The sequence below is a fragment of the Vitis riparia genome, chromosome 10 (assembly GCF_004353265.1).
Source record: "Vitis riparia cultivar Riparia Gloire de Montpellier isolate 1030 chromosome 10, EGFV_Vit.rip_1.0, whole genome shotgun sequence".
In the NCBI taxonomy this organism is placed as follows: domain Eukaryota; kingdom Viridiplantae; phylum Streptophyta; class Magnoliopsida; order Vitales; family Vitaceae; genus Vitis; species Vitis riparia.
In genome coordinates this window covers 20,850,880-20,877,747 of record NC_048440.1, presented here as the reverse complement: position 1 = coordinate 20,877,747, position 26,868 = coordinate 20,850,880, and the positions used below count along the sequence as shown (strand labels likewise).

The 26,868-nt window shown below is 37.8% G+C and overlaps 4 protein-coding genes across 4 annotated transcripts; all 4 read right to left on the bottom strand.

Annotated features, from left to right (window-relative positions):
• Window positions 1-888: 888 nt before the first annotated feature.
• LOC117923740 (protein PYRICULARIA ORYZAE RESISTANCE 21-like) lies at window positions 889-2,267 on the bottom strand. The gene is made up of 3 exons (XM_034842174.1): window positions 2,174-2,267; window positions 1,833-1,914; window positions 889-1,685 (listed from the first exon to the last, which is right to left on the bottom strand). Exons 1-3 carry the CDS (start codon window positions 2,180-2,182, stop codon window positions 1,123-1,125), a joined length of 654 nt encoding a protein of 217 aa, XP_034698065.1. The 5' UTR covers window positions 2,183-2,267; the 3' UTR covers window positions 889-1,122.
• A 15,347-nt stretch (window positions 2,268-17,614) lies between these two features.
• LOC117923217 (60S acidic ribosomal protein P2A-like) lies at window positions 17,615-19,213 on the bottom strand. The gene is made up of 3 exons (XM_034841443.1): window positions 18,949-19,213; window positions 18,561-18,799; window positions 17,615-17,665 (listed from the first exon to the last, which is right to left on the bottom strand). Exons 1-3 carry the CDS (start codon window positions 19,211-19,213, stop codon window positions 17,639-17,641), a joined length of 531 nt encoding a protein of 176 aa, XP_034697334.1. The 3' UTR covers window positions 17,615-17,638.
• Window positions 19,214-19,978: 765 nt separating this feature from the next.
• On the bottom strand, window positions 19,979-22,316 carry LOC117923216. Its single transcript, XM_034841442.1, has 2 exons — window positions 22,177-22,316; window positions 19,979-21,887 (listed from the first exon to the last, which is right to left on the bottom strand). The coding sequence occupies exons 1-2, from the start codon at window positions 22,314-22,316 to the stop codon at window positions 19,979-19,981; spliced, it is 2,049 nt and encodes a 682-aa protein (XP_034697333.1).
• Window positions 22,317-23,846: 1,530 nt separating this feature from the next.
• Window positions 23,847-24,287, bottom strand: LOC117923741 (histone H2A-like). Its single transcript, XM_034842175.1, has one exon. The coding sequence runs from the start codon at window positions 24,285-24,287 to the stop codon at window positions 23,847-23,849; it is 441 nt and encodes a 146-aa protein (XP_034698066.1).
• Between the last annotated feature and the right edge of the window lie 2,581 nt (window positions 24,288-26,868).

Here is a 26,868-nt window from a genome sequence, read left to right as displayed (position 1 = left end):
GAAGATTCTCTCGACCAACCCAACATAAAATAAATTTCAACCAAACATAAACATACCGTTAGTTGAGAGAAAACCGGTTTCCATGTCACTTTCATTTTTGTTATAGAGCAATCTCTCCTTGATGTTTCTCCATTGTTAATTATAGCATTGCTCTCATGATCAACCTGCACACTTTACAGCAAGGAGGAAGTTAGCATAATGCTTGAAGAATTCTAGAGGTAACTTCACCTGGAAGGCACGATTATAGAATTTAATATTGCGATTTTTGACCCTAATCACACTCCGCAATGCCACCAGCAAACTTCAAATGAAATAAATATTTTAGTACAGTGCTGGGGTTTAACTTTTTGTAAAGAATTGAAATATTGGGAAATGAAGGCATCTTTGAATAATGGTTTTATTTGATTGAATGGGGAAAAGGATGGTGTCCAAGATTACATCCACCGCAAGTTATGACAAAGGTGTCGATGTTTGGATGTGGATTGCAGATACATGAGACACGGCACAACTTGCAGAATTGTTTTAGAACCTGAAAGATTACAAAGTACCAAGAGGGTTGCAGAGTTTTTCCAGTGCCAGAACCAAGATCACTTAATTGGCCCCAAACAAGGCCATGTTAAAAACCGGGGTGAACAGAATATTCATGATGGAAATGTGCCTGTTTCATCTGTTTTGGATGTTCCATACCGGTTTTTGAGGTATTTTGAGTGTTGGAACATTCAGGATGTCTTAAAGAAATGGCTGTTTTCTGCCTAGACAAGCAATGAACAGTGAAAATTGGATGCTTATTCAGTGATCATCAAAAGAGCCTTTTCTAAGACCCCTGTCGAAGAAATTGACTTGCAGAAGGTAGCTCTAAGAAAGGAGAAAGGAAAGTGAGATACACTATGGAAAGCAAATGATTATAGAAAGACTTATTACTTGATGAATACCATAACAATCACCAACATCTATTGATCCACAAACATTAGGGCACCAACATTATTATTAATGCTTTTGCCTATACAACCTTTATGTTATGAAAAAGAAAGAACCCCAAATGCTCCCAAAAGAACTGATTCAACACCCCACTGAGGAAAGGGATTAAAGATCCAGATAAAGACAATCAACATGGATTGCCATTCACATGATGGTGCATGCTGGATTTTCTTCAGTAAAGTATTCACAGCGGCAGCCATAGCTCCTGTTGCAGCGACACCCAGAAGGCCAGCCATCATAGGATGGCACTAGCTTCACATATCCATCATAGGATGATGGTCGTTGGTGTGGAATACCATAGCCATGGTGGCATGGGCCGCCATGGTGGCATGGGCCACCATGCCCCAGATCACGATTCTCCGGCGCCTTCGCCGGCGCCGGCGGCGGGTGATCAACTGGCAGGAATGGTGGGTAACCTACTACTGTAGTCGGATGCGGAGGCTTGGGCGTCGCCGGCTGCGTTGGTGAATCCTCCGGCTCCGGCGCCGGCGGGGGTTTTGGCTTCTCCGGCGGGGGTTTTGTCTTCTCCGGCGGGGGTTTTGTCTTCTCCGGCGGGGGTTTTGTCTTCTCCGGTACTATAATCTCAAAACTCTTGATGGTTTTGCCGCCTTTGCAGATAAGCTTGTCTCTGATCTTATCAGGGCTGCAGCATACTACTTTGATCGTCACTGTGTTTTCCTTCTCAAAGAAAGCCTGCTCTCGTATTTCTCTTGTTCATAAAATTCAACACCAAAATCCAAACAAACAACTCAATTCTTCATCCTTTCAACATTGCCCACAATCTCAAAATGCATTCAACATTCACAAAACCTAAAAATTCAACTACACCAAACACATATATATAAGACTCTCACCAGGAAATTTGCAGAGCAGTTTCTTGATCTTCTTGTAACAGCGGTCACACCCAAGATCAACCCTCAGCCTCATAGTCGTAACCTGCAATATTATCAATCAAAGAATTAGAAATGATTAGAAGAATTATCCAATGCCAGTGGTGAAGAGAAAATATTTTTTTCTGACATGGATAATCAAGAACGAAAGGCCAAACCCCGAAAGATATGGCAGATATCCAAAAAAAAATATAAATAAAAAATAAAAAAGAAATAGCCAAGAAAAAATATGAAATTCAGATGAGAAAAATCAAATGGGTGTGAAGGGATTGGAGAGATTAAAGCCACAGCCTCATAGTCGTAACCTCTGGCATGGCTGTGAGCAGTGAGTGATGATGGGGATCCGATCAAAATTTAGTAGGATGAAGAGAAAGAGTGGTTTTATCCGGTGAGAACGGGGGAGGTTAGGCTGAGGTGGCCACTTATAATATGACCAATCTTTTTTTGAATCTTTAGAGGTCAGGCCAATCATTGTCGCCACGTTGCATGATGAATTTCATTTATTCATCAATTTTGTCTATATCTTGGATGGCCCACAATTGCTGACTCCACCATCTTTGACTGCATGTGAAGGCTTTGATCGACCCATCTCACCTTCCTTCCTTCCTTGCATTAAAAAAATTATATGTTCATGAGGTGCAATTATGGATCCTGCACCCCCACGTGGGAACCGTACACGTGTCCCCAGATATTCATTAATGCCACCAGCAAACTTCAAATGAAATAAATATTTTAGTGCAGTGCTGGGGTTTCACTTTTTGTAAAGAATTGTAATATTGGGAAATGAAGGCATCTTTGAATAATGGTTTTATTTGATTGAATGGGGAAAGGATGGTGTCCAAGATACATCGACCGCAAGTTATGACAACGGTGTCGATGTTTGGATGTGGATTGCAGACACATGAGACACTGCACAACTTGCAGAATTGTTTTAGAACCTGAAAGATTACAAAGTACCAAGAGGGTTGCAGAGTTTTCCAGTGCCAGAACCAAGATCACTTAATTGGCCCCAAACAAGGCCATGTTAAAAACCGGGGTGAACAGAATATTCATGATGGAAATGTATCTGTTTTTTGGATGTTCCATGCTGGTTTTTGAAGAGTTATGAAATATGGATTTTTTAAATAATTAAATAAATAGATGTAGACCCTCGTTTTGGTCTATAAGTCTTTAGGATATTTGAGGGCTTATTTGGACCACTTTGAGGAGCTTTTGGCAGCTGGTATGAGAGGGTGGCATGAGAGGAGTGATCTTAGAGGTAAGAAATCAGGGATTGACACGTTGCATGGGGATATTCTGGCAGTAGTGAGGCACGTATTTTTTCTGTTAGAGGAGGTAGGCGCTGATTGGTGCAGAGGCACTTTTGGCAGGAAGGTGGTGTCGTCTGACCGTGGGAAGATATTTTTTGAGGGCTTCGGGACGGGTGAGAGTAGGAGAGAGTTTTTGGAGGAAAAAGGAGATTCCGGGAGAAAGAGAGAGGAAAAAGGTTAGAGAGAAGAAGAAAAAGAGAAAAGTAGTAGAGAGCTTTGAAAGGTCTGGAGAGAAAAAGGAGAGGGGATTCTGGGAGCTGAGGAAGAGAGTAGGCTGTTTGGGGCTTAGAGAGGAGAATATTCAAGGAGAGCTTGAGAGTATTTTCTCTGGGGAAGCTACTAGAGAGAGAAGGGAGCTTGCTGTTTCCATGGATTTTTGAGGTTGAAGCTTGAAGAAGGAGAGAACAGGAGAAGAGAGCAGCTGCAGGTGAGTTTGAGGCGATTTTCTTGCTTTCTTTGATTCATATTCTTCTCATTTTGGTTTACTTTGCATAACTCATCAGTTTGGGATCGATTATATGCTGGAAACTCTTGATTTTCTGGATCACTTCCTTCTTGTTGTTATAGATTTTTGCTGTTATCTTTGTGGTTTGGCTTGGAGTTAATAGAACTCTGTTTTTCACGTATTTTGCGACTTTGGCTTGAGATCTCCTCGCCTGTATCAGCCCATGGATATCACCTGAAATGAGGCTTGATACAATCATGTTTTTTTTTTTGCTTTATTCCTCTTTTATCCTTCCCTCGTTTTTTTTGGCTTTGGATCCTTTTCTGCCATTTTTGTTCCTTTGCTGCTGGCGCGCGTGAAGAACTGAGCATCCCAGTTGGTCCGATTACCTACTGAGTGTGTAATTGTTGAGTTGATTGCTAAAATGGATGAATGTTTTTAATGGATGGACGGAATTTCTTCATATCTCATGATGATATTCTGGGATAATTTTGATAACTATGGGGTTTTCCAAGATTTAGTCGTGATTGTGCCACTGGTCAGAGGAGATTTCACCCAGGAACCAGCTCAGATCAGAATGATGATATTACAGATACATGCTTCAAAATGATGCTTCAACTCCATGATGTTTACGACCCTGATGTGATAAATGTGAAGATAAAAATTGCCTCTGGCTCATGATGTGGAGTAGTGGCAGCTGAAGCCAAAAACTGCCCAATTTTACACGCTCCAGGTTGTGCATTCTGGACCCTACAAAAGCTGACCCATTAACATGCTCGCCACCACCTACCTATTTTCTTAATCGTCAAACAGCAAACAAAGCTGTCCTCAAGCCGCCGGCGGCGAAACGCCTCCGCCATCATCAGCGCGCCAATCAGGCCATACCCAAGTTCTTTCTTTGTCGCTTCTTGACGTGAAAGCTCCTCTATCCATGCATCACATGAAGGCAGTTGCATCTCGTTGTCAATCACGACTTAAGCAAAGCCATTCCCGTCATAGCCTTCATTCTCTCTGCATCCAAATACCCATTATCCACCACTCATCCCATGCCCACGCACATCACCATACCCATTCCTCACTCACCTACACTGCCCATTTCACCCTCCATACCCATAATACCCATTCGTCTTACTATTCTCCACCATTCATCATCCTCCACTATTAACTTTCCGTTCACCTATTTCACATCCTCTCACATGCATGCAACTCATGCACACGATTCCTCATCATTATTCCCAAGCCTCCTCAAAAAATTCCATATCACCACCTGAGTTACCCATGCTCTCATCTTTTTAAGCTCACCATATCCAGCACCTTGGAACAATTCGCTTTTGATATCGCCCTCCTCGTCATTGGTTCTCCTTCGAAAAATGATACTTCTTAAACCCAGTAACGATGAGAGGGTGCCCTGTGATTTCTGTAGTGAGTCGATTGCGGTTCTGTAATGTATAGTTGACTCCGCCAAGCTCTGTTTGTTCCGCGACCAGCATGATCAGTCAATGAATGCCCTCTCACGCAAGCATCCGTGTTCTCAGATCTGCAACAACTGCAGTTCAGAGTCCGTTTCAGTCTGGTGCAAGTTATCCAGAGGCACATCCAGATGCGATGCTAAATGGCATGGCTATTTTGGAATCATACCAGAGAGATGTGGTTTGTTTGAAAGGAACAAATAGTATATAAACATTGCAGTTTGGCAATTCTTTGGATAAGACTGTAAGACTTCGGGACCTTAACATGTGGGGCAGCTACATTAAGGAACATCCTGATGCTGAAAAGAAGCCGCTGGTTCCGGAAGAAGAATTTGCTAAGTGGAGTTAATCAGAACGGAGCACCAACCTATGTACAGCATCATTGAACCCAGCGCGAGCTCTGTAAGGAAGGGCTTCAGGTGGAGCAATCGCCGCAATGAAACTGCCAGCATCAGCATCTCACCTTCAGGATAATCTATCACTATTTTAATACGTACTGTTGCTCTATTCTCCCAGCGTGTATCAATCTGTTGATGCGTTCTTGACTCTAAATATTGATGCCCCATTTGTGGATCTATCTCCATTACTACGTTGGCCACGAGAGGAAGTTCGATGCATTGAGATAGAAGAGTCCAGCAAGCACAAGAACCTCAAGTCCCTTGATACATCCACTGGTGAAAATGAAGACGTGGCAGTGTCTAGGAATGAGGAAAATGTTATCCGGGTCGGCAATCTCTCAGAGGACACTCATGAAACTGACTTGCGTGAACTATTTAGCCGTTTTGAGCCACCAACCCGTGTTTATGTTGCCATTGACCACAAGTTTGATTTGAGCAGAGGCTTTGGGTATGCTAATTTTGTCAACAAGGAAGATGCTGAGAGAGCTATCGATAAGCTCAATGGATTTGTTTATGACAGTCTCATCCTGCAAGTTGGGTGGTCCCCACTAAGATCATTATTTGACTGGGATCCCAATAGCAATCAGGGCCCCACAGTGCCATAGCCTGAATCAAGCTACTACTCAAGCATCCAACCTCACTGCATGGTCTGCATGGCCATCTTTAGGGCCACCTGTCCTTAAGCAATTATTTCATCTTTGATTTTAAAAATAATTCCCTAAATTCCAATTTCCGAACAATTTTATTTTTTTTAGATTTTCAATCCTCAAATAATTTCAATTTTTCAATCTCTCAATCTTAGAATTTTTTAGGACCCAAAAATCTCATTTCTTTCAATAAAATTGGTTGTCCTTTCCTTTCCGGCAAGCCATTTTCAAATTGTCTTTGATTTTTAAAATGTTTTAAAATAATTGTGAATTTATTTTCGTAATTCTTAATTATAGAATTTACGAAATTGATTCACTCAAAAATAAACGGGCTTTGGTGGGGGCCCGACATAAGTGAATTTATAATTGATTGATTGATTGATTGACTGATTTAATTGCCATGAATGATTGATTTGTTCTACTCTATGACATGCATGAAATTATTCTTTAATTGCGCGCTAATCTCCTATCTTGATAGCACATAACGGCTTGTTGCCCAGGTACGTATCTATTCCCACTTTGGTCTTTCTATATACATGTTTTGATTCCCATATGTGCATGATCAATTCGGGTATTCATTGATTTCTTTATTAGATGCCATGGTTGTTTCATTTTATTAGTAGAGACCCGTCTTTAGGGACTTAGAGGGGTGCTACGGTCTTTACCGTACCTTCCCGATAAGTAACCTGACCCCCGAACCCAATCCGGTTTTTCGTAGATCACCTTTTCCAAATAAGGAGTCACACTTAGGGTTTTTCTTTCTTATTTTGTTTACCCTTTTAAAAATAAAACAAAAATAAGTGGCGACTCCAAGTCATTTTTCAAACAATAAATAAAAATCAATTTTTCAAAATAAAAATCGAGCTCACCATCGAGTGGGAAACGCATTGAGTCGAAATGCGGGGTCCACAATAGAATAATAATAATAACGAAAATAATAATGATCAAATAAATAAATGTAAAAATTAGAATTTTGGAAATTGAGAATTTTGAAGAATTATTTAAAGATGAAATTTTAAAAATAAATAAATAAATAAATACAATAACAATAGTAACGAAAATAACAACAATTAAATAAATAAATGTGAAAATTAGAATTTTGGAAATTGGGAATTAAATTTGGAAATCAGAATTTTGAAGAATTATTTAAAGATGGAATTTTAAAAATAAATAAATAAAATAATAATAATAATAATAATAATAATAATAATAATAAAGAAAATAATAATGATTAAATAAATAAATGTGAAAATTGGAATTTTGGAAATTAGGAATTAAATTTGGAAATCAGAATTTTGAACAGTTATTTAAAGATGAAATTTTAAAAATAAATAAATAAATAAATAGAATAATAATAATAACAAAAATAATAATGATTAAATAAATAAATGTGAAAATTGAAATTTTGGAAATTGGAAATTAAATTTGAAAATCGGAATTTTAAAGAGTTATTTAAATATGAAAATTTAAAAATAAATAAATAAATGAATAGAATAGAATAATAATACTAATAACGAAAATAATAATGATTAAATAAATAAATGTGAAAATTGGAATTTTGGAAATTGAGAATTAAATTTAAAAATCAAAATTTTGAAGAATTATTTAAAGATAGAAATTTTTAAAATTAAATTTGAAAATAATTAAAGTTTGGGAAGTCAAAGTTTTGAAAAATAAACTTGAAAATGGGAGTTTTGAAAAATTAAATTGGAAAGAAATCGAAGTTTTGAAAATTAATTGAAAATTAGTTTTAAAAATTGGAGTTTTGAAAATTAAATTTAAAATAAATCATAGTTTTGAAAATTAAATTTGAAAATTAAAAATTTGGGAAAATTACACTTCGATATCAAATATGAAGAATTATGGAATGATTCATAATCAAAGCAAGTGGAGAAGTAAGGCACCTAAATCAGACGGTGGAAAATGGAGCATAGGAAAAAATGGCTTTTCATATCATGGCTGGCGGATAAAAAAATAGAGAAAAAAAAGGGAAAGTTGTGTTTTCATGGACCAATTTGTTAAATATATGGTTTTTGGAACCCAGGTTTATGAAATATGAAAAATATTTTTCAATGTGGAAACTTATATGGGTTTCATGCACTCTGAGCCGGTTGTCTTTTTTCTACCAAGATTGCCCCTCTTAGTATCCAGGTCAGCAACAACTAAAGGGCACGTCAGCACGGGCTGAAACTGAACGGGTTGAAAACTCCAAAATCAAATGTTGAGCTTCCCACAAAAACACCCTAGCCGACGGTTCTTTCTTCCCTCTTTCTCATTGTTGTCTTCACTCCGTCACCAAGGCGATTTGAGCTTCCCAGAAAAACGGTGTAGCCGACGGTTCTTTCTTCCTTCTCTCTCATTCCATACCCATTCCTCTCATCTGTCTTCACTTTGTCACCGAGGCGATTTGAGCTTCCCAGAAAAACGGTGTAGTCGACGGTTCTTTCTTCCTTATCTCTCATTTCTTACTTTTTCCTCTCATTTGGTTTCACTTTGTCACTGAGGCGAAGCAGAGAACCGTGTAGAGTGTTAAAAAAGTTCTGTCATTTCAGTTGAGAAGGGCTTAATCCCATTTGTTTCATATCAGATTTTCTGTCTCGAGGTAACCCATTCCTTCCTTGTTTTGCATTCGCATTTACATTCACGTAAATATGTTGTTTGTGTGGGTTTTTTTATGAACTAGGTGTGGCTCAAATGTTGGCATTTAGGAGTTGGTACTAAATTTTTAAATCTATTCGTAATAAATCATCATCATTTTTTTTCAATTCCATGCGTTTTCTGAATTTTTACTATTTTATTTGGATTGGCAAATTCTCAAAAATCTGTTGTTTTGATATAAAATGAAGGCAAGAATATGGGTTGGGAATTATTTTGCTAAAAAACCCATTTGTTTTTGTTGTGGTTTAGAATTGGGAAAAACATATTTTGAATTTGTTTGCCAAAAAAGGAATTTTTTTTTCCCAAACTGTTTTTGGGTATTGGGAAACAATGCATTTTTAGTGAAACCCATTTATTGGATTGTGTTTTTGGATTGAGCTATGCAATGGATGACCAAAAGGGAACATTTTTTCGGGATGATGTATTTCTTCTGAGAGCGAAATAAGTGCTAACGTTTTCATTGTTTTTTTTTTTTTGTATTTGTTTTATATGTATAGTTTAAATTCACGACCCATTTCTTCAAATATTTTTGGTTAGTATATGTTACTCTTCTTGTTGATTAGTAATTGATATTGATTTAGAGATCTCTTTTAGAAGATGGAAATAGGAAATGCTATACAGGAACTATTTGAACTCATACGTGTCTCATTTTTACTCCTTTGTACAGCTTTCATATCCATAGGCTTCAATGTTCATAAGGCCATTGATTACTTTGTAGGTTTCGAAACTCACCGATTCAGTATCGCCATCCAAACATACTGATTATACACATGGCAACAGAAAAGAGAAAAAGGAAGGAGCATGTTCCACCAACATGCACATAGGTCGGCAAAACAGATTTCATTGAACAATGGCTCCAATCTTCAAATTCAGCTTAATTGGAAATTTGCATATATTGGATTTTTTTTGTCACTAACCCATATTTCATTTTAACTGTAGGTTAAGCTTCCTAAGTCCCGATGTTCTAGGAAGAAATTCATAAATGCCATTGCACGGCTAGCCCCTGAAAAACAGCAAGCCATTAGAGAGATGGGCTTTGGGGGCCTACTGACTTTTGCTTGTCGCGAACTAAGATATGAGCTATGCACGTGGCTCATATCTCAATATGACTTTACCTACCATAGACTTAATATGGAAACCGGCAATGCTATCACTGTTAATGAAGAACATGTCAACAGAGTAATGGGCATCCCTAACTCCGGGCTAGACGTGGTTATCCTTAAGAGAACAGCCCCGTCCAATCGCACATACACTCTCAGGGCACTGGAGCAAAACCTTGAGAATTTGCCCGTGTGTGATGATTTTTTAAAATCATTTTTAATTTTTTCATGTGCCACTCTACTGGCACCTAACTCTAAGCTTGAAGGAAGCCATGACCTTTGGGACACCATATGGGATGGTGATGTTGGTGTCCAAAGGAATTGGGCAAAGTTTCTGCTGAAACACTTAGAAGATGGAATCAAGGAATATCGACAAAAGCAGCCTACTTAGATCCGGGGCTGCCTCATGTTCCTCCAGGTACAGTTTAGGCTCCAACCCCTTTTGCAATTAGTATGAACTTAGTTTACATTTTAATTTGAATGTCATGCTTACTGCAATTTGCTCTTTTAATGCTCCTTGTTTCATATACTACCCTTGGACAGCTGTTCTACATAGCATACTTCTACATGCCATCAGTCAATGTTGAAGTGACCAGCCCGCTAGCTGCTGCATGGACTGACGATGTAATGAAACGCCGATTAGCAGCTGAAATATCAACATTCGGTGGTTATGGATATGTGCATGTATGCTCTAACTCAACAAAGCTTTCCCTACTGGTTAAATTACCATTTAGCCTCGCACCAGTAATAACCAATTTGTTGATTCTCTCATTGAAATAATGATGCAAGACACAGGCACAGGAGCGAGCACAAAGCACAGCCAATATGAATGTACCATCAGTAGCCTCAACCTCTACAGCTGATGACGATGCTACAGAGGTAGTTCTTCTTCACTAACCACTCATACAAGTTCTTCAATACAATGCATACAATAGTATTCTAAAACTATTCTGTTTTCCACTATGTAATAGGTTATTGAAGCCCGTGTCATTGACACATCGGAGAGTATGCTACGATTAGCTTCCTCTCTGGCGCGGGATGTTGCTGCACTACGTTCCAGCCGAAGTGGATCAGAGGGGATATCTTCAATCCCTTGCCCAAAAGCAGAGCACCACGCTGAATATCAACCAATGCGCAAAACACCGGGCAAGCAGACGTCAGCTGACGAAATGGAACCACAAGATAGCCTCGCACCAACCCCCCATTCTCCAATTGGAATGGAACCGTCACCAAAAGCCACTCATTCCGAGCCAATGGCCCCACAGTCTCATGCAGAGGCATCATTTCCACCACAAGTAACAATAGAAGAAGCGCGAGAATGTGATAGGGTAGGTGGGAGTGGTAATCAAGCCATTAAACCTTCATCTATCAAGAGATTTAAGCGGACTGGTAAAAGGATTGTGAAGCGTCCTCCCACTTGCAAAAGTCCATTTGTCACCCAATGTGTTAAACAATTCCCTAAAATCCCCCATGCTCATCGGGTAGTAGCGGATTACGCTTTGGCAGAAATTGGTGATCCTAGGTACATTTCATTTTTCTAAAAATAATTCTTGCAATCATTTAATATGTGAATAACTTTGCATCATTATGACATAATTCATTTTCAATCATTGTAGCGAGATTTTATGCGAGATGTATGGGATGTACATTACCCGAGAAGAAATTTCTTGTCTAAATACAGGGCGATGGGTTAATTCAGTAGTAAGTTACTTATCTTTATGTTGAATTAAATTCAAAATTAATAGGTCATATAATGTATAAAGTGTTGATGGGGTTGTAAAATATGTTCATTTCCACAACTTTGCCAGATTGTGGCGATTGTCTGTCGCATGATGAATGGACAGCAAGCACCACCAACGTGCACACACTATTTTGATCCTTCGTTCTCGGTGAACCCTCTAATATCCTAAATTGACATAGTCTCAAAATAGAATAGCATTTGTTGATGTTTGTATTGATTAACCCCACCCGTGAACAGGTGATTCTGACCAACTTGAAAACAAATGCAACCAGCCAGGTGATCATGGATAGATGTCGCATGTATCTGGATGCTGGTATATTGGGCCATGATTTGGGGACATGTGACATGGTAAATAACGGTTGTTAAATTTCATTTCCATAGTAATATATGCAATGGCATTGGACATGACTATTATCTTATAACATAAAAGGTAATAACTCTTTTATGATAATGCAAATGTTCATCCCGGTTTGTGAGAACAATCACTGGCACGTGCATGTTGTTAATTTTGCAGCTGGAACAGTTGAAATTCTTTCATCTTTGCCCTTGAGGTGAGGAAACAGTATTAGTGCTGCAACAAGGCGATTATCTATGGCAATCAATAAAGCACTGCATGCATATAGAATTCATATGGACGTAGATGTCTCGACTTTTGTGCATGTCCAACCACACCTTGTGCAACAACTGAATGGGTAAAATATTCATATATTCTAACCAAAACGGACATTTGAGGTGAATTTTTTTTCTTAGATTTCTATCATCTACATGACAAGCCTAAATGTGATGTGTTATAGGTTCGACTGTGGTATTCTTGCACTAAACTTCATGGAATTTTGGAATAGGGCGACCTTAACTACTTCAGTGGTAGAGGTTAGAGCTGGTTTACATCCTAATTGGTTTTGTTTTTTTTTAAAAAAAAAAAACAGTATGAAATAAGTTTTTCCCATTTCTGTAGGACAAGCTGAACATGTACAGACTCCAGCTAGTTGTGGAACTAGTGCTCAATGAACAATACACTGTTAGAGATAAAATTATGGCCTCCTGTCATTTGTGACTTCATGGTTGATGATAAGTTTTTTCCTATCTGATGCTACTTACCATATAAAGCAATACTTGATTGTAGTTTGTCCACAAATGACTGAATTCATATCCTGTTATGTGATGATGTGATTTTGTTCCCATTCTAAAACCATTATTTATGTTCTATATTTATTGTATCTTATTAAGTATACAACATCCCATTGTAACAGTGACAGTATGGTGATGTTGAATGTCAAAACTTTATGTACAACAATGGGCAACGCGTAAGGGAAAGAAAGACTGCATGGTGATGCTGTTCCTATAGCTTACGAGAGGGAGTAATATCAGAATGAGTCATATGTTATCCTCTTTCTTCGGATTGTATGAAGCAAACTTGGTTTACCATATGATCAAAATTAGGGTTGTTCATTAATGTGAAATATTGTATAGGAAAGGGAGTAGGAAAGGAGTTGTTCATTATTCTGGGGCATCTTCTGTCAATGTTATAGGTAGGTTGGAGGTTTCTTTGGTTTGTTGACTATATTAGAAACATTTTGCTGATGTACAAATTCTAAGGACTATGTTTGTGTTTTGTTTTATACAAGAAATCCTAATAGAGATAAGGCATTTGTTACATATCCTTTCAATTTTTTCCCTGTTCCATCCCAGTGTCCTCTCCAAATATAGTTCAAAAATAATGATCCTTTGTTGAAGTAGAATGTTACAAACCATGGTGACAAATTCAGGTGTCATGGGTGATGGTGAAGACATTGGATGGTATTCGTAATGAATCATTGAAGACTATTGGCACTGGTGATTTTTTTAGATTGTCATGTGCTGAGATAATTCTTTGTTACATATCACGAGTTTTTTTTCTTTCAGTTAATAAAAATCTGATAAAATCGTCTCATGAAAAATAAAGACAAATCTTAAGGTTTGATATCAGAGAGTGGGTGCAACATGGGTCGTGTGGTGACATATTTATGTGGCAACCTTGGCCGGATATGATGAGAATGCACAACCCATAAAATGTCAACTACCCATTTGCTCATCATTTTGTGGCGCTTTTAAAAAATTGCTCTTGATTATCAATAATGTTATTACAAATTATTATATTAATAATAATTAAAAAACTAATACTAATACTAATACTAATAATAATATTAAGTGATGATCTGGTATTTCATCATGTTCTTAATATTTGGCTTAATAAATATATGTTACAAAACCAAAAAACAATTGGTTCACATGATCACATTCCATATCCAACCACAACCCTTCAAAATCCAAATGAATACCAAAATGGGAAAACAACTGTTTACTTAAATTAATAGTCACAACAAAATATTGACAAAAGAACAACATTTCTTGAATGTCCATTTAGGTAGTACATGAGGTACATTAAGGTAGTACCTCAGGGTCTTAAGGTAGTACCTCATGTGCATTAAGGTAGTACCTTAAATTTTTGATGATTACATAAGCTATCGAATGAGTAAGCAAGAAGAACATAACAATGGCATGCTGTAATATGTAATGCAATGAACTAATTGTAGCTTAAGTCGTAGAAGAGCAACATTTCTCCAAGGTGCCTTAAGGTAGTACTTGAGGTACATTAAGGTAGTACCTCAGGGTCATTAAGGTAGTACCTCATGGTCATTAAGGTAGTACCTCATGTGCATTAAGGTAGTACCTTAAATTTTTTATGATTACATAAGCTACCGAATGAGTGAGCAATAATAATATAATAATGGCATGCTGTAATATGTAATGCAATGAACTAATTCTGACTTAAATCATAGAAAAGCAACATTTCTCTAAGGTGCCTTAAGGTAGTACCTGTGGTACATTAAGGTAGTACCTCAGGGTCATTACGGTAGTACCTCATGTGCATTAAGGTAGTACCTTAAATTTTTTATGATTACATAAGCTACCGAATGAGTGAGCAATAAGAATATAATAATGGCATGTTGTAATATGTAATGCAATGAACTAATTCTGACTTAAATCATAGAAGAGCAACATTTCTCTAAGGTGCCTTAAGGTAGTACCTGAGGTACATTAAGGTAGTACCTCAGGGTCATTACGATAGTACCTCATGTGCATTAAGGTAGTACCTTAAATTTTTTATGATTACATAAGCTACCGAATGAGTGAGCAATAAGAATATAATAATGGCATGCTGTAATATGTAATGCAATGAACTAATTCTGACTTAAATCATAGAAGAGCAACTTTTCTCTAAGGTGCCTTAAGGTAGTACCTGAGGTACATTAAGGTAGTACCTCAGGGTCATTACGGTAGTACCTCATGTGCATTAAGGTAGTACCTTAAATTTTTTATGATTACATAAGCTACCGAATGAGTGAGCAATAAGAATATAATAATGGCATGCTGTAATATGTAATGCAATGAACTAATTCTGACTTAAATCATAGAAGAGCAACATTTCTCTAAGGTTCCTTAAGGTAGTACCTGATATGCATTAAGGTAGTACCTCATGATCATTAAGGTAGTACCTCATGTGCATTAAGGTAGTACCTCAAATTTCTGATGATTACATAAGCTACCGAATGAGTAAGCAATAAGAACACAACAATGTCATGCTATAATATGTAATGAAATGCACTAATTCTGACTTAAGTCATAGAAGAATAACATATCTCCAAGCTGCCTTAAGGTAGTACCTGATGTGCATTAAGGTAGTACCTCATGACCATTAAGGTAGTACCTCATGTGTATTAAGGTAGTACCTTAAATTTCTGATGATTACATAAGCTACCGAATGAGTAAGTTATAAGAACATAACAATGCCATGCTGTAATATGTAATGCAATGAACTAATTGTGGCTTAAGTCATAGAAGAGCAACATTTCTCCAAGGTGCCTTAAGGTCGTACCTGAGGTACATTAAGGTAGTACCTCATGATCATTAAGGTAGTACCTCATGTGTATTAAGGTAGTACCTTAAATTTCTGATGATTACATAAGCTACCTTAATGATCATGAGAAATTTCAGGTACTACCTTAATGCACATAAGGTACTATCTTAATGGTCTTCAGGTACTACCTTAATGTACCTCAAGTACTACCTTGATAGTTTGAATCTTTTCTCAGTCATTTCCTTGCTAAATTTGGATTTGACAAAATTGAGGAATTGCAAAATACCATTGTGACTGCATGTGTAGTTAATCATCATGGTACTAATAATGGGATGGGGACATGTGTCTAATGCATTACTTTTCTTACTAAAGATAAGTATTCTGCATTCTCTTTCCCTTTCATATGTGGGATTAGCTCATACCTAGGTTTGTGCTAGCATTTTCTACAGGTAGCAGAGTTAATTTGTGAATGGAATCAAGCATGAATACTATAATCTGCAAAGCATTGTGGGCTGTGTGAACTTTTTCATGCGGTATGACATGAGATGTGTCCCAAACCACTAATATCGAGTCAATGTTTTCTCATGCGGGCTAGATGGAGCCCCCATTCCTGTCAGTCCCCTTTGGGGATCCTGGTTGAGGTGGTTGTAGATGAGAGTTTGTGAACTTTTTTCTCATTTTGATTCTTTTTTGGTGCAGTTGGAAAGACGAATTCTCTGTCACAATGCTTGAAATGCAATGATGAGGGAGCTGTGGTGTGGTTTCCCACGAACGTGGAAAGAGTTGTTGCGATAGTCGACCAAAATAGTAGGACTCAATTGTTGCCTTTTTTGTTTTGCTTAAACGATTGAACACTAGGACATTTCGTCTTTGTGGTTGGAACCTTTATATGGCTCAATTAACGAACCATTCTGGATCTTGTTCTTTTATTTGGTGAGGTCTTCACAAGAAAGTTGCATGTTTGTTCAGAAAAAAAAAAATGGTGGGAATCATCCTCCATGTTCATTTGTGGGCTGTGGCGCGGCTATTTGATGAGTATTGTATACCTTACTGCTTCCATTTTCTAGTGATATGGTGTATCATGTTCTCTTGAGGTGCCCTTCTCTTAGACCATTGGTAGAATGAGATGATTCAAACTGATGATGAGAATCTGCTGGGGTTTTCAGAAGGCAACCTGTTCAAATATGTTTTTGAAACAACTGGCACTCGGAGTTGTTACATAAAACAACTGGCACTCTTGAGTAGTTTCAAAAAACAACTGGCATTGAATTCAAGGACTAGTTCACAGCATGATATGTTTGTCTTTCTCAAATAACAATGGATTTGATTGAATGTTGGTTGGTTGAAAAGGTGATCCTACCACTTAGGCTACCTGTCTTGTTGCAGCCCCCACAAAATTGTGTGAAATTTCCTTAATGCTACCACAAGACCAACAACCCTAAAGATCAATCTACCACTTAATCCAACGTCCTGGTAATTGGTCCCTTCTCTTGTGTGAAATTTCCTTGGTTTTTATTTCAAAATAAGTGTGCAGAATGTGGAACAGTGAATGATTTCACCTGCCTGGAAGCGCCTTCACTTGAGGGTAATTTCCAGTTTTGTCACCCCTGGTGAGAGGACTAAACAACACAATCAAGCTTGGGTGGGTGGTGGCATCCCCCAAAGTTCCCCTGGGATAGTTTCCTCTTGTGAATCTGGGATAACATATAAACAACCATTCCATTCCGTATTGCTAGATTCAGGCACTCCAACAGACTGACATCAATATATTGAAATAGCATCCTTACTTCAAATGTAATCCTCACCTTCTGAACCTATTAGCAACAGAGAAGGGTTGCTGCAAAAAACAATATTGAATTTCCAATAGTGATGGATCATTTAGCAATTAGTTGATTATGTCAATTCTGAAATACACAATAAATAAATAAATAAAAATTAAAATCTGTCATTACTAAATTACTGGTAATTGCTTGAACATAGTTAGCAAATCATTGTGGTTAAAAATGAAAGAGCAAATCGTCTTCAAAAAAAAAACCCTGAATTCCCAAAATAGTATAAAGATTTGAGAAATCTTAGCATATGAAAAAATCAAAATCCCATTCCATCAATCAAATAGACTGAAGCCCATGTCCTGCAATGAATGAAACAAAAGGAAAGATATATCAGTTCCTGAGGAATTAAATTTGTGCATGTGTTTAATACAGTTAAGGTTGGCTATATAGGCATAATCAGTGTGCTTTCTATGTGAAAGTCCAATGCAGTGACAGGACAGTGGAGAGGCTACATGCGCAGTAAGATGGTTCATGCAAGTTCCACATTACATAACCACACTTGGGCAGCCAAAAGTACTCAAATTTAATTGCATATAATCAAACTAAAAAAGGGATTTCTGTAATCTGTATTCATGAAAGACTAAAGTCTCATGCTCCAAATAACAACCATTCCTTTTATGTGGAAATTAGATTTTTTTTTTTTTCCCAATCAGAGATAGAGATAGCAAAGAGCATCAAATCTGAAAAATGCTTTAAAATCTAAGGTTTGTAGCCAAAAATGTTCTAGACCAGTGGCAAAGGCATCTTGGTTGGGTTAGGTGAGTCTAGCATTCAAATAATATAAAGGTCAAAATAACCATAAAACATAAAGTAAGCAAAGATAGAGATCCAGAAGCTCATCAAAGTTCTAAGCTTCTAGCATCATGGTTCTACTTAATTTGAGAGAACATAGGTAGGATCTAGTTGTGCTTTCTCATTGGGAAAACATAATCATGCAACCCAATCCTAAGATAACTGAGACCAAAATTGTGGTAATCTAGCACACATCTGGCTCCACACATATGAATGCCACTTTATATGCAGGAATTAAAGGAGAGCTCATTGTTGAGGCATGATGAAGGAGTAGAGAGTTACTCTTAAAATGCATAAAGTGAATCCCAAGAGTAGCCAAAAAGACCAGTAGGGACAGCTGATATGTGACTCAATAAAACTAAGGTGCTGGTTTTAGTGCCAACCCAATCATTGAACGCTTACCTCATCTGATTCCTCTTTCTCTTCCACCTTTTCCTCCTTCTTTGGTTCTGTGGCAGCAGGTGCTACACCACCACCATCACCACCACTAGCCGCAACAGCTGCAACAGCAACACTACCACCAGAAGGCACTGATGTCAATTTCTCTCTTCCAGATGCAATAAGCTCTATTATATCCTTACCCTTAACTTCGGACAACAGCAGCTTAATCCCATCATCATCAGCTTCAGCTCCAACTGTGAATTAAAAGAACAAGTTTCAGCTCAATCCCACATTTAAGCTACTATGGTCATTTAACTAATACGAAAATCTATGTTCATTTATAGCATACATCCACATGCCAGCAGAGTGGCACAAGAAAAAATTAAAAATGATTTTAAAAAATCATCACCAACGGGCAGATTGTCAAGGTTTTGCTCCAAAACCCTGAGAGTGTATGTGAGGTTGGAGGGGCCTGTTCTCTTAACAATAACCAAGTCTTCCCCAGTGTTAGGGATGTCCATGACTTGGCTGACATGTTGTTCATTAACATTGACAGCACTGCCAGTTGCCATTTTAAGCTTGTGGTAGGTAAAGTCATATTGAGATATGAGCCACCCGCACAGCTCATATCTCAGCTCTCGACAAGTAAATGTTAGCAGGCCCCCAAATCCCATATCTGTGATGGCTTGGTGTTTTTATGGTGGTAAGCGCGCAATCACAGTGATGAATTTCCTTCCAGAACATCGGGACTTTGGGAGCTTTTCCTACAGTTAAAATTAAATATTGGTCAGTGATAGGAAAATAGAATATATGGAAATATGCATTAAAGGTGAAATTGAAGATTGAATGCATTGTTGAATGAAATCCGTGTTGTCGACATGTGCACATGTTGCAGGGACATGTTCCTTCCTTTTCCTCCTTTCTGTTGCCATGCCTAGAATAAGATGACCGTCTCGTTCAGATGGATATAATGGAAGCGCAATTAATTAAACCTAGAAAGTAAAAACTGTTAGCGTACAGTTGTGGCTGGTATTGCACAAGCCATGAAGAAGTGTGGTGAAAAATAAATTTTGTTAGAGTGCATGGGAACACAAATGATGCCACTCATTCAAAGTATTTATTTTCGGATAATTAAATGATGCCACCAAATGATACATGGGAACACAAACTGCAGTATGGTTAAAATGGCTTAACCAATGTAATCTTAGCAAATACATGGGATTTGAGTAAATACCATTAAAACAAGATGTGGTGCAAACATAGTTCGAACTTTGTGAAAGAACTGAATCAGCAGAGAAATATAATGTAACTCAATGAACATTGCAGGTGAATGGAAAAACACAAAACATTCAAATAGTAACGATGATTGGGTGACAACCAGTGAGTTGAAATAGAGTAATACAATATCAGCATAATGCAATAAGTAGACAGATATGCATTTAGGGCAAAGGATTTTTGCAGGTTTTTCTGTTGTGGCCGGACATATGACAACGAGAGCAATAAACAGTCCATTTATCTTGATATTGAGACTCAATGCGCTTCTTCCTTGGCCTTCCGGGAGCGCGCTTTGTATGTGGAGGCTTTAAAGAGAAGAACACCTCCCCAGTGATAGATCGAACCAAACCATCATCGTCCACAGTAGGCATGCCATGGGTCTCTATGCCGGAGAAAGAGCCCCCATATATCAACTCTTGCATTGGGTATTTGTAGCAATCATCGACGAAATCAGTAACATTTTGACCAATGGAAATAATGACGGCTGTGGCATGCTCACAAGGGATTCCCAACATTTGCCAACCCCTACAAGTGCATGTACGGTTCAGAATGTCTACATTCAACAAGGCTCTCCCGATACATACCCCAAATACTCCATTCTTGAACGATGTGACTGGATACACCGTACCCTTTGCAATATTTTCCTGCACCTTAGCTTCAATTTTTGGCCCTATACACCCTTTCCAATTCTTGGACTCTTCTTCATGCTTCACAAGCATAGAAGCTAACTTGGACATGTGCTCCAATAAAAAGTTACAAATAGAGTGATGTCTTTCAATCCGTAACCAAGCATTAAATGACTCGGCAAGGTTCATAGTCATTTTATCCCATCTTTGTTTTGGGAATTTTGACATGGCCCAATGGTGCGGCGCATTTTCTTCAACCCATGTGGCTAAAGCCTCGTTGTAATTTTTTAGTTCAAACATGGAAACGTTATAATCATGTTCTAACCTTCCATACGCTATGCTATCTAGGAATTGCAATGCATTTTCTTTACCCTTGTTCCCTCGTGTGTTATGCTTGGACAAGAAACTACTAAAATTCTCCTTCAGGTGACGGTAGCAATAAGCATGGTTTTCAATGCCAAACACCTCAGGGACACTACGAAGCAAAGCAGGATGTCTATCTGAGATAATAATAACTTCCTTCTTTCCCACAACTATCTTCAGTTTTTCCAAGAACCATAACCAATCTTCATAATTTTCCGAGCTCATCACTCCAAAGGCTAAGGGGAACATGGAGTCATTAGCATCGTAGGCGGTGGCTGAAAATAGAGCACCGCCATAAGGCCCACTCATATGGCCCGAATCAATTGCAATGATTGGTCGACACCCCCTTACAAACCCTTCGATAGATATTGAATGAGCAACAAAAAGCTTCTCAAAATGGTCGTCATCGGAATAACTCAACTCAACACTCGATCCCGAATTTGTTGCAAGCATTCTTTCACACATCCATGGCAACAATTTGTAATAATTCTTGGGTTGTCCATAAATGCGCTTCTTAGCCTTCTCCTTCATTTGCCATGCTTGTAGGTAAGTTAACTGGATGCCATGTTGCCTTACAAAGTCCTTACAAATTTGGCGTGGTTGGTATTCAGGAGTAGATCGAATAACATCATCAATGACCAACGATGCACGCGTAGATCTCACTAAAGGCTGAGACAAGACAACATCTTCCAAGCAATGGTTATGCACATTTCGGAATGTGTGTACTTGAACAATGTTTGAATCCCCTATTGCACGCGCAGTGATTTTCCAAGGACAATCTTCAATTGTGCATACTACGGTCATGTGTTTTGGATTATTCCTTTTGTAAGAATATCGAAATTTTCCAGCCAAAGACATCAAATATATTGCATCTCGAAACTCCGACGCATTTGGGAAGGTATGTCCACTACCTACAATTGAATGTTCGAACCGGCTTGGTTGAAGTTGAACGGTATTTGTCATAGCACATCTTTGGGAAAACCCAAATGACTGAATTGTGGGCGACTCATTAGAGATGTGTAATGGGGGCTCGCCAATAGAGGAAATATGAGCTGAGTTTGAAGCAACAATGGGGGTTGGGCCACTGCAAAAAACATAAGGAAAGAATTTGATCCTCCATCAATCTAAGTGTGAAAAGCGATTATACAAAATGGAACATTATTGTGGAAGGACATTAGGTACCTAGTATGGCAAATGAGGTCATCACCACATTCAGTACACTGGGAGATGTAGACATGACAAAACATGTCGTTGAATTTGAACATATTGACTATGTCGCCATCATTATGCAGTGGCAATAGACATGATGGGTCAAACTTGACTGTGAATTCCAATTTAATGGAATTGGAATCCAAGTTCAGTTCACCACATACTTTTGAAACGAATTCAGATTGTGAGATATTCTTGCTAACAACACTGCAATTGGTCCGACCTCCCTTATATTCGACGGACCAACAGCAGTCTTAACAAGCTCACCACCTTCATGAATGTAACAAAACATCTCCTCTTCCATTTCCTTATTGACATAAAGATTTGTTAAAAACAATACAACAACGAAAAATTGAGGAATTATGCATGTTGATTCCATAGACTTTAAGGTTCAAACATGCTAATTGGTTGATGCACACAATTAAGGTTCAAACATGCTAATTGGTCGATGCACTGCACTGCATAGCTCTCAAAAACAATACACAATTAAGAGTAATTTGGAACAACTTTCCCATCTAAAAATCACCATTTCTTAAGAACTTTTTTCACTCTCAAAATGAAAACTTCATCCCGAAAAAATGTTCCCTTTTGGTCATCCACTGCATAGCTCAATCCAAAAACACAATCCAATAAATGGGTTTCACTAAAAATGCATTGTTTCCCAATACCCAAAAACAGTTTGGGAAAAAAAATTCCTTTTTTGGCAAACAAATTCAAAATATGTTTTTCCCAATTCTAAACCACAACAAAAACAAATGGGGTTTTTAGCAAAACAATTCCCAACCCATATTCTTGCCTTCATTTTATATCAAAACAACAGATTTTCGAGAATTTGTCAATCCAAATAAAACAGTAAAAACTCATAAAACGCATGGAATTGAAAAAAAATGATGATGATTTATTACGAACAGATTTAAAAATTTAGTACCAACTCCTAAATGCCAACATTTGAGCCACACCTAGTTCATAAAAAACCCACACAAACAACATATTTACGTGAATGTAAATGCAAATGCAAAACAAGGAAGGAATGGGTTACCTCGAGACAGAAAATCTGATATGAAACAAATGGGATTAAGCCCTTCTCAACTGAAATGACAGAACTTTTTTAACACTCTACACGGTTCTCTGCTTCGCCTCGGTGACAAAGTGAAAACAGCTGAGAGGAATAGGTAAGGAATGAGATATAGGGAAGAAAGAACCGTCGACTACACCGTTTTTCTGGGAAACTCAAATCGCCTCGGTGACAAAGTGAAGACAGATGAGAGGAATGGGTATGGAATAAGAGAGAAGGAAGAAAGAACAGTCGACAAGGGTCTTGAAGCGTCGGCTACACCGTTTTTCTGGGAAGCTCAAATCGCCTTGGTGACGGAGTGAAGACAACAATGAGAAAGAGGGAAGAAAGAACCGTCGGCTAGGGTATTTTTGTGGGAAGCTCAACATTTGATTTTGGAGTTTTCAACCCATTCAGTTTCAGCCCGTGCTGACGTGCCCTTCAGTTGTTGCTGACCTGGATACTAAGAGGGGCAATCTTGGTAGAAAAAAGACAACCTGCTCAGAGTGCATGAAACCCATATAAGTTTCCACATTGAAAAATATTTTTCATATTTCATAAACCTAGGTTCCAAAAACCATATATTTAACAAATTGGTCCATGAAAACACAACTTTTCTGAAAAAAAAATTGAGTAATGATGAAAATTGGAAATAGAGACTTCTAATAGTATCTTCATTAAATGTTGTCCCCATGACAAACTAAAGTTAGCATTGGTGGCGTTTTATGAGAGAGATAAGAAGAAAAGTCTTTCTCTAACACAATTGATAAACTAAGCCTTTTAGGGAGACTTGGTGGCCTTGGATGGCAACTTGGATTCCTTTGCTGCCTTGTCAATCTTCTTTGGTAGAAGAACATGGTTGATATTCAATAGGACACCACCATGAGCAATTGTGACTCCAGCTAGAAGCTTCCCAAGTTCTTTATCATGTCTCACAACCAACAAAACATGCCTCGGGATTATTTTGTGTTTCTGGTTATCCCATGCTCCATTTCCAGCCAACTCCAAAACCTCAACAGCTAGGTACTCTAGCATGACAACAAAGTAGATTGAGACATTGGTTCTAACGCGCTGAGAATAACGGTCTTTCTTGAGGTATCTGCCGATACGATCGATCGGGAATTGAAGACCAACCTTGATGGGGCAAGATATTGGTTTCTTCTTAGGACCACTGCCCTTCCTTTCTCTGGCACCCTTCTTCACCTTTTCAGCGGCCTCCATTTCCCAAATACAGTCGACGAAAAATCAAATTCTCGAGAGAAAAAAAAAATAGGAAGCACCGTCCGAAACAAGCAATTCGATATATAGAGATGAAGATAGAAATATAGATACAGATAAATGAACAACCCAAAAAAGAGTATAAATAACATCAAGAAAAAAAAAAAAACAAAATGGCTCATTAAATGAAAACCCATTCCATGCTGAAATCAATGGGTTCCAAGACAAGTGATTCAATCATCTTCCGCTGAAGAGTGAGCCATTTCAGATCAAAACATGAGAGAAAAACAGTGCAACATCATATCCATTCCAAACAAATCAAACAGTGATCAGAATCCACCAAAAAGCCTGAAAAACAGAGTAATGAAGAGAATAAATAAGGAATCTGCCTGGAAATGGTACCTGAAAGTGCTCCTCTAAGCTTTGTTTTTGCTTTCTCTAGAATCTTTTTCCATTTCCTGCCTTTTTTTGTTCTCTCAGCTCTCACCCTCACCTATTAAAAAAACTTTTCCCCTTTCTCACTCCTTTCTTCCCTTTTTTTTGTTCTCTTCCCAGACAATCCCTATTTTGCCTTGGAACTCAAAATCCCTATATCACTTTCTCTGGCTTTTCTCTTTCTGTCCCATCTGGCCCCAAAACAGCTCACTTAGGCCTGTTTTCCTTTCGCTTTTTACATTGATGATAATAATTGATTTTTTTATCATGATACTTTATTAATTGATGGGATATTTACTGGTTTTTTAATATTTACATAAATAATACTATTGGTTTTCTTATAATCATGATAATAGGTGACTTATATTTTTTAATATCAAAAGCATTTGATAATTAAGGATTGACTTGGTGTTTATATTTATGATATTGTGTATTTGAATTTTAAGGCTTTTATTTGAATATATAGTTTTTGAAAAAATGATTTCTTAATTTTTATTTATCTATTTTATTTTATTGAAACCTATAATATTAAAAATTGAAAACATATAAAAAAATTTATATGACAAAATGTTTCCTCAAATTTCTCTTAATAAAAAATAGTTAATCATTTTTTAATTATATTTAATTTTATTAGAATTACATCGAATCAGCATAAAGGATGTCATCGTACCAGTTTGAGAGATCACATGGCCATGAAATAGACCAAAGTGACCTATATATGCAACCGCCATAATTATTACTCACCCAGCTGACAATGGCCCCCTTAAGGTATCTCTCTAGTTGCTTTCAATCAACTTCCTTCCTCTTAACTTTTTCGTTTTTCTTTACCATATATTTAACTTTAAGTATCTTCATTCCTTCATCAAAAGAGCATCTTCCAGGTTGGAACCATATGATGGCACTAACCTTACATATCCATCATAAGATGGTGATTGGTGCGGAATCCCATATCCATGGTGGCAGGAGCCACCACCACATCCCTCATAGCATGACTTACAACACACTCCAATTGGATAGATGAATGCTGAATACCTTGGTACTGGAGGTGGCGGTGGCGGTGGCTTCTCGGGTGGTATAACCTCGATACTCTTGATAGGATTACCACCTTTGCAGATAAGCTTCGTTCTGATCTTCTCAAGGTAGCAGCATACTACTTTGATTATCACAGCGTCTTCCTTCTCAATGAAAGTCTGGTCTCATAATTCTCTTGTTCATAATTCAACATCAAAATCAAAACAAACAACTCACTTCTTCATCCCTTCAACATTGCCCATATTCTCAAAAATCAACTATACCAAACACACGCATATATATATATATATATATATATATGTAAGACTAACACGAGGAAATTTATAGAGCAGTTTCTTGTTCTTCTTATAGTAGCGTTTACACCCTAGATTAACAACCTTTAGCTTCATTTTCGTACCTTGCGATATTATCAATCAAAAAATTAGAAATCATTGCAAGAATTATCCTTCAATATCTATTGATGTCGCGACCCGCTGGGATTACTGTATCTCTCTGACGTTGGTGTTTGATCAACTGAGAATGATATATGTCCGGACAGGTTGTCCGGACACACCCTCCAAAGTTCTAGTTAGATTGACAGTTCTCTATAATATCTCATCTTGGGAGTTTTTCTGAAGTAGCTGTCTTACATCTCTTTATATTGAGTTATGGGAAGAATTTTATAATGTATGGAGTTTTTGTCACATCTAGGCTGGTGGGGTCCCTTTACTTCCACAGTCATCATGACTACTCATATGGTGGCAGCGCAATCATTACTCTTTAGGTGGTGAATAGAGGTTACTAGTGGGACGATCAGGCGACGCATCTGTCACTTCATTTTGCAGGCGGCACAATGCAGAATGTGGCAGGTGGCCTGAAAGAACATAAAGATGTCTCATCTAGCACGCCTTTAATGGAAGGAGAATGATGACTTGTGGAATATGGTCAGGGACCTTGCTTGGAGCACGTTATGTAGTCTTGAAATAGCATGAGGCAACTAACCATTGACTACTAGATCCGGATATGATGGATTTGGACTATATGTTCCTAATTAATGGAGCACGTCCGGAAAGAGGCGAAGTGATGCCACTTGTCCATAGAAGGATTTCTTGAGATGTTAAGGCAGGCCACCACGTGT